Source organism: Monopterus albus, unplaced genomic scaffold (genome assembly GCF_001952655.1).
Source record: "Monopterus albus unplaced genomic scaffold, M_albus_1.0 scaffold486.1, whole genome shotgun sequence".
Lineage (NCBI taxonomy): Eukaryota > Metazoa > Chordata > Actinopteri > Synbranchiformes > Synbranchidae > Monopterus > Monopterus albus.
In genome coordinates this window covers 144,719-153,459 of record NW_018128366.1, presented here as the reverse complement: position 1 = coordinate 153,459, position 8,741 = coordinate 144,719, and the positions used below count along the sequence as shown (strand labels likewise).

Below are 8,741 nucleotides of genomic sequence, written 5' to 3'. Positions count from 1 at the left end.
TCCCAGTGTCATTCATTGAACAGATCAGTGACAAAAATCGAGCTGGTCGTTTACATCAGCTGTTATACAGTTATTGCAAAATCATTCAGTGACCTTGAAGATTAATTGTAAAATCATTAAATGACCTTGAAGGTTAATATTTTGCCTGATTTGTTACTAGCTTGTGCCTTTTGCTCAGACGATGCCCTTTTCTTATCACTGCCTTAATAGCTAAGCTTTAGAAGTTTGCTTTAAATGTATTAACTAGTACACTACATGGTACATGGATGTGCACAGTTTTGATCTGAGCTTTTGCTGCATACATGTATGTCAAAGAGAGAGGGCGTATAGCTGTTATAACTGGGGGTCCTGCAGCATTGCTACCAGTGTCTGGAGTTCACTGAGTTGAAGCAGGGCGATGGCACTAAGGCAGTAAACTTATCTCAGTTAGTGCAAATGACCGTGACTAGGTCTGCTGCTCCTCTGGGGTTTTCTCAGATCAGGCTATGACATGGCCAGCCAAGACAAAATAATGCCAAAGATTAGATCTTTAAGCCCTGCAAGTAAAGCCCTGTTATTTTGTTTTTTGGATGAGTACTGTGTTGGATTTTACTGTTCTAATGGAAAATTTAATCAGATAGTGAGTGTAAAAATAATGACTGCAAAGAAAACAATTAAGAAGATGTAAATCTTGTGAACAGATTGTACTAATTCACTAGATTATCACTGATCAATTATGGTGTATTGTCTTAATTTTGTTTGCCCACATGATGGTCAAAGTGCTGTTTCACCACATTCTAGTTTCAGACACTATTATCGCTTGATTGTGTTTATTCAGAATGAGGACACTGGCTGCACTTTAAAAATTCAACAACTGAAATCCTATCAGCAAGGGGAATACATCAAAGTCTAGTAATAGAAAAAAAAACAGAAAATTATGGGAAGTTAGTTCTGACAAAGGCCAAACATGATGTGGCCTCACTGTATCATGTCACCTCAATGCACTGCTGAACAAAACCATTGCTTTGCAAACTTTTCAGTCTTTATTGTTAAAATATATAACTGGCAAAATGATGACAAATGGGAAAAAGCCATATCAGAGGGTTAATTTTGTCAGGAAACTTTAATAGGTGGCACAATGCTAATGTATTACTTTATTATTTTCTGATTTTAAAAGCATTTTCCTCCTACTTATAAATCTATAAATATAAGATGAGATGATTTATAAGTACATGATACCTTATCCATAAGTCAATCCAGTAGCAAACATAAAGCAGTGTTTTTTTATTAAGAGATTTTAGTGGCAAATCTTTGCTATTAAAACAGTGTAGTGCATATTAACTGCAAGTTGCTTTGCTCATATGTGGAAGAGCCCTAGCTGACGGAAGCTGTTGGCATGCACCTCAAGGATGTTCATCTCAGTCGCTTCAGTGGAGTCCAGCCTTAGTGAAACTGACACGGGACGCACTGGCCTCGGGGGTAGGATAGACTCAGCTGAGAAACTGGGAGAAACATGAACAAACGAGACGAGACTGCCACCACTCTCAGGGTGCCTATGGGATAGTTAGAGCAGTTTAGTGATAGTGGTGCATGTTTTTGCTCTTGTATCACTCTTATTTTTTGTTTGGGGGGGAGGGGCATCTAAGTCACATTGTGGTTCTTGACCTGTTACATAAACACAGACCTCCACAGCCCCCAATCTGCTTGCATCAACTTTGTTCTGTAAATACATGTGGATAAAACTCTTGTGATGACATTGGTGGCGGCCAAGGAGACCCGTTGAGACGCTCACCCCTCCATGTTGCATCACTCCAACACTTGGCTATGCTACAAACCCTCACAGCTCCCAATGACTTCTTAAGGGTGAAACTGTCTGGAACTAAATAAAATAATTCTCTTAAAATATTTCTGCAATTACAGAATAAACAAAGACATTGCTTCTACACTAATTCTGCAGCAGCCCAGGGCTCTCGGCTCCAAACAAAATTTCGGTGTACATGTCACAATGTTACAATGACAATAAAATAAAGCTTCTTCGTCTTCTTCTTCTTCTTAATAAATGCATTAAATGTGCCAGTGTGTTCATTTCTCAGCTGTCAGATTAGATTTTTTTAAAGTTGTTCATATCCCATAGATGCTACCAACGTTGAAAAAAAAAAAGAACCATCTACATTTTACATTTAACACTAAATATAAATTAATGAATATTAAACACTCTCGTTTGGCTGTCACATGATGTCAGCCCTTGTAACAAGAGCAATGTCAAACATTGTCTTACAGGGGACAACTGTAATATTTTCCTGCCTCTGGGTGGTCCAATCAATATTTATCAACATGAACAGCTTCCCAAAGCTAGAATAGCCTGAAATGTCCTAGGGCACGAGGACAGCATCACTGATTTGACTCTGTGTGTTTGTGCATGTATGTTTTTGCTTCAGATATTTTAGTGCAGTCTCAGACTAATTAATGAATTGAATAATTGATTTTAAAAGTGTTTTGTAATTACATATTTGCCACAATTACAGTATTCACATAAATGTTAATAAACAATACTGAAATTGACGGTCTTTATTAAGTGTAATTATGGACAAAAATTTCATATGCCCATTTTGTTTAATAGTTAGAATAAAATAATTGTAATTGTAATAACTGTAGAGAGGAATACATAAGCATGTGCCTATCTGTCCCTTGGGGATAGCACATGTCCAAGCCCTAAATGCACCAGTCATTCCAGCAGCAACCCCCCGTCTTCTTCTCCTCAGTGCTGCACCAGGGGTGCTCGCTACACTACATCTCGTCAGTGAGATGGACAGGGAAGCCTTAAAGGCGAGTACTCTGGAGGATGGGTCCAGCAGGCTCAGATGCCTAGCTTTCAGTTTTCTTTAAACCACAAACTATCAAACAGAATGAGATACTTCAAATTTGCTTGTATTATCTCCCTTTGATATGTTTTGCTGCAGTGGTCTTTGCTCTGTTACAACCCATAATATACATAAAATGTATTAAAAATTAGGGAGAAAAGAATTTGTCACCATCACTTAAGTAGCTGGGTAGAAATTGTGATGAGATTGATGGTGAATTTTCTGATGCTGCTGAACGTTATTCTTCACTTTATGGCTGTATACTGGTCATAATTAAGGGTTATTGAGGGCTTTGTGAACATAACATTACAATAATATGGTCACTGTGACAATGACCAGACACATTTCACTAATGCAAGCCAGACACTAACCCGTTTATCTGTCCTCCAATAAAAGTAAGTGAGTTTAAATCCCTTCCAAAACTTGACGGCAAGGTCTGGCACATAGAATAAAGTGAAAGAGAAAATCCTTTCCACCTTTAATCTTACACAAATCCCCTTCTCATTTGTATTTTTTCATGACATTTCTTAAAAAAAAAAGTTGTAATGAAGTGTGTGTGAAGGAGAAAGAGAGAGACTTCTGTCATGTAAAAAAAATGTATCACATGCCTTAGTAACAACACGTGCTGCTGCGCTGCACAGCCCAAGGCAAAAGCATGAAGCATAAACATCAAGTTGGAAAAGACACGCAGTAGGTGAACAGAGTGCAACCTATCCACTGCTCTGTTATCTGGCCATCTGCCTGGATGGAAGTTTAAATATTTTGACACTTGATATGATTGAGTATACCTGCTAGTTACATTGTATCGGATCTGCGTGGAGGCAAGGTGGCTTATGTCTCTTGTGACACTTCTGTCCTCAAACTCCCTGTCTCTGTTTCCCCAAAGTTGTTTTTGCTTAACTGTCAACCACTGTAAACAGTTATGTAATTGACAGATAATATAGAGGTTACTAATCTGCATTTATTGTGGTTGATGTATGTGTTTGTCTGAATGTGTTTGTGACAGTGTGTGTGAAAGAGGGAGAGCGAGGGCAAGAAGTGTGGATGTTTTAAATGATCTTATGCATTTTTACAAATATGTATGAAGCATGCCACCACCCTACATGTCAACATTTTTCTCAGTCAACCACTGAACACAGAGGGAGAAAAAGGAAAAGAGAGAGACAGAGAGCTCCTCATCATCTGTGTTACAAATGCTGCGCATGAGGGGGTTGTTGACTTTGTTGCGATTAATATGATCTCTCAGCTGTGTGTTCATTTCAATCTGCAGTACAATATCTTCACGTCTGAACCTTTGGATGAGGGTCACTTGCCAGAGGAGGATTTTTTTCTGCCTCTCTGTTTTTTATACTTCCTTCTTGGGCAGAAGGCTGGTGTAATAGAAACCAGACACAAGCCAGAATGTGAGTCATTCACAACGAAGAGACCTCACTTCTTCACAGAGTGGAAAAACAGGATATAGAAAGCCTTGTCTAATTAGTTTTGTCAATGTTTCTTGTTCTTGTCTCACTTTTCCCCCATTTTGGAAGTTATCAAAAAGTCAGAAAAGTCCTGGACATTAAGATGGAAGATGATATTCTGTGGATCAGACTGTGCATGGAATAACTAGAGAGGGCACAGGAGACCTTCAGGATGGGAAATGCATGTGCAGCTTTTCCAGGTGGGTTGTTTCAGTTATTAACTTTCCTCTAAAGGAACTGTATGACAGTTTCTGTTTAGCTATCCTGTCATATCATTGTAGAGTATATGTGTCAGACAAAATGTAAGGTCCCCTGTCTGAATAAACTGTGCTAAGAGCAGATTTCATGGCACTGCAGCAGTCTTGGAAATATTAATAATTGATAAAAGCAAAATAATTGAGCCAGTGTAAGAAGCTATTATTGAATTTTCATCCAACAATAGGATGCAAGTTTAAGAATGTAAAATATATTAGGTCTGCACCAGTATTCATTTTAAAATACCTAATCTCACAATTAAATATGTCTTAGTATTACAGCATGTTCTTAACTGTTTATTTATTGAAGTGTGCTAAAATATTATTACTCTACAGTGTGACCATACACTTCTAATACACTTTTATTAAAAAGTGGCTCTATTTTAAAGAATTTAAAAATAACATTAAATAAAGAATGTTTTCTGTACCTACCTTTGTAGCTAATACTTAAATCCCTAGAGTACTAATGGTTTTTTCTTCTTATTTTAAAAAGATTATTAGTGAAAAATGTTTTCTACTTGGAATAAGCTGCTTTCTATGTCAACACACATTTTAGAAAAATGTATGAACCAAAACTATGATCTTAAGCTTTATGTAGTCCAAAACTGACACTTTGCAAAACACATCAGCAGCATGCAGATATCGCAAGGTCACTTAAACATTAGTAGTTGTTGTAAGAAAAAGGTTGTTTCTGTGATACAAAACAGATCCATTCAAACTTCAGTGTAAATCCTCAATGAAGCAGTCCTTGTGTCATTCCATCCTAGGGCAGACATGCATTGCCCACCTTAGCTGCCATCTGTCCTCCATGGCTGTCCCCCTCCCCATTGTCAGCAGCAATGGATCCAGAGGGGAGGCCTTGTGGCAGAGCAACAAGCCTGTCCTATTCACTCAGATGGCAGGGGAGATGGCACATCCCACACCAGGGAACACAGTGTCACAGTCATGAGATCAACATGAACTCCGCAGCTCTGCCCCATGAATGAAGGGGCTGAAGTACTACGCTGTCTCCTTATTACAGCTTTATTCACCTCAGCCTCAGCTGTCACTCTGAATGTAGGAGAGTATGAGACTATGAGGTCATCTTTTTTCGCTGTCCCTTGGAATCAAGCATTAAAGCATCGAGTATGTTTCTGGCACTCTGAGTGGAGCAGACGCTGGTATCAGAATGGACTTTTCATACATTACCTTTGTCAGCGTCATTTTCTGTTTTTGATCTGCCCCCCTCTTGTAATGGTCATTGTAATCTTGCGTTTGTGCATGGTGCATTTTTTTCTATTTCATGTTCTTCTTCCTTTTGTTATTTTTGCCATTTCTACCTCCTTACAAATGATTTCAGTATGTTTGAATGAATTATTGGAAATGCTGTGCGGCCTGTTTTTGGGATAGGGTGACTGAATGATATCTGTGCAATCAAATGAAAATGGGTGTCTCCACTACATCAAGAAGAACTACTATGTAGGCAATGTTTGATAAGTAACAAAATAACAGCATCTATGCAAGGTTATCTGTATATGAATCATTCATTTCAAATTGAACCTAAGAACTATGCTGTGACTATGTTTACATCTTTGGCTGCTTAAAAACCTATAGTCACATTGTGACTATAGGTTTACACTGAATTTGATCTGAAATGATTAACAGATTAATCAGATAAATCAGGAAAAAATTACTCACTGAAGTAATTTTCAAACAGAAATGAGAAAAATATCTGGTTCCAGCTGGTCAAATGTAAATATTTGCTGTTTTTAATAGTTATTCTCTGATAGTAAACTGAATATCAAACAGTGAAAAAGAAGAGATGGCCAACTGTTGTTTAAAAAAAAAAAAAAAAAAAAAAAAAAAAAAAAAGACGTGAACATGTCACTCGGGTGGTATTAGAAACTGTGACTTTCAATATTTTTGAAAATTTTATAGACAACAAAATAATCATCAGGCTAACCAATAATGAAAATTGTTGGTTGCTGCTCTAGTCTGAATTTGCTTTGGTTAGACAACCACAAAAACAGCACAGGCATTTGATATTAGGAATAAATCAATAAGAAGATACATATACACCTACAGTCTATTGAAATCATTCATCAGCCAATCAAAACTTTCAGCTCAAACCAATTTAATGATTAGGTCCCTACTTGCATCTTAATCGATTATTTTTCTTTCTTCACAGGTTCTAGTTGAAAAGCTTGTAAGAGCAACATGAGCTGGAGCTTTCTCACTCGTCTCCTGGAAGAGATCCACAACCACTCTACCTTCGTGGGGAAAGTGTGGCTGACTGTGCTCATCATCTTCCGCATTGTGCTCACAGCAGTCGGAGGTGAGTCCATCTACTCAGATGAGCAGACCAAGTTCACCTGCAACACCAAGCAGCCAGGTTGTGACAACGTGTGCTACGATGCCTTTGCTCCACTCTCGCACGTACGCTTCTGGGTCTTCCAGATCATTATGATATCCACTCCTTCTATTATGTACATGGGTTACGCCATCCATAAGATAGCCAGAACAGCAGAGGAGGAGCGCAGGAAGCACCAAAGGCTTCATAAAAAGCCACCTCCTAACTCGAGATGGAGAGAAAGCCACCATCTGGAAGATGTTTTAGAGGAGGTGGAAGTTGATGATGCTGAGCCCATGATTTTGGAGGATACACTGGAGGTGCAGGAGCCCGAGCCTCAACTGGTAAGCAGCACTAGTAAAAACCCAGCAAAACACGATGGCCGGAGAAAAATTATGCAAGAAGGACTGATGAAAATCTATGTTCTTCAACTCATGTCACGAGCTATTTTTGAAATCGCCTTCCTTGCAGGACAGTATCTTCTTTATGGTTTTCGAGTTAGTCCTTCATATGTATGCAACAGGGTTCCCTGTCCACACAGAGTAGACTGTTTCATCTCTAGGCCCACAGAGAAAACAATCTTCCTCCTCATCATGTATGTGGTTAGCTGTCTTTGTCTGGTGCTAAATGTGTGTGAGATGCTTCACTTGGGAGTTGGCACTTTACAGGATACCCTTCGCATGAAGAGGAACCGAGGCCAAAGGACATCCTACAGTTTCCCTTTTTCTCGCAACATCCCGGCTTCTCCTCCAGGCTACAACCTTGTGATGAAGACCGACAAACCTAGCAGGATCCCCAGAAGCCTCATGAGCCACGAGCTGAACATGACCAATGTTGCCCAGGAGCAGCAGTGCACCAGCCCAGATGAGAACATCCCTTCTGATTTGGCAAGCTTGCACCATCACCTACGGGTTGCCCAAAAGCAGCTCGATATGGCCTTTCAAACTTATCAAACCAAAAACAACCAGCAAACCTCCAGAACCAGTAGTCCTGTGTCTGGGGGCACTATGGCAGAGCAAAATCGAGTCAATACAGTCCAGGAGAAACAAGGAGCAAGGCCAAAATCAGCCACAGAGAAGGCTGGAACCATTGTAAAAAATGGAAAGACCTCTGTTTGGATCTAGACATTAGTCAAATTTAGTAAAGTTACAAAAAAAAAAAAACTCTAAAGACTCCAGGACTGCACTATGACACAACTGGAGGATATGTGTTTGTCTGTGTGTGTGTGTGTGTGTGATGCCACTTTGAACAATAACAACTGAGTTTTTCAATCACAGTAGCTGAGTACAGTACCCACTAGGCCTAGTTTGTGGCATTAAAGAAGAAAACACATAAAGAAATGATAAAAACCACCATCCTGGATCCTATCACTGTAGTGTCATTTTGTGCTTGCCATAGCTTTTGGACATGGTTAACACATTCTTACCTCTCTAATTCCAGCTAAAATATCAAATTATAAACAAACTGCTTCAAGCTTTTTATCTGATCTACCCTTTACTGCTGATGAATTGGATTAATTTTCAGAAATTTAACTTTAAAGTGTGTGATTGTACCCCCAAGTCAGGTATAAAATATATTGCAAGACATTGTACATGTGGGTAATTTCTGAATAATGATGATTGTTGTTGGAAAGATGCACATTCAGCCCTCTGGGAAGTTTTTGGGATGTAGTGTGGACTATTAGATAGTGTAATGTTGCTGGAAGCAGATTCAATGTGAAATATTTTGATAAAGGTAATGAGCAGGGCTATGTCACTGTAGGTTCTTCTTCGGTGTAATAAGCTTTAGCCATTGTGTGCAAAGCCTTTATTTATTCTATATTATCCAAAGCCTTTCAGTGTCACATTTGAAGGGAAAG

General features: G+C 38.9%; 1 protein-coding gene across 2 annotated transcripts; it reads left to right on the top strand.

Moving 5' to 3' along the window:
• Nucleotides 1-2,570: 2,570 nt before the first annotated feature.
• Nucleotides 2,571-8,735, top strand: gjc2 (gap junction protein gamma 2). 2 transcript variants are annotated; one of them, XM_020587902.1, is made up of 3 exons: nt 2,571-4,500; nt 5,392-5,679; nt 6,722-8,735. In XM_020587902.1, the coding sequence occupies exon 3, from the start codon at nt 6,751-6,753 to the stop codon at nt 8,005-8,007; it is 1,257 nt and encodes a 418-aa protein (XP_020443558.1). In that variant the 5' UTR covers nt 2,571-4,500; nt 5,392-5,679; nt 6,722-6,750; the 3' UTR covers nt 8,008-8,735. The 2 variants fall into 2 exon arrangements, with proteins under 2 accessions (XP_020443558.1, XP_020443557.1); XM_020587901.1 differs by lacking the exon at nt 5,392-5,679.
• Nucleotides 8,736-8,741: the final 6 nt, after the last annotated feature.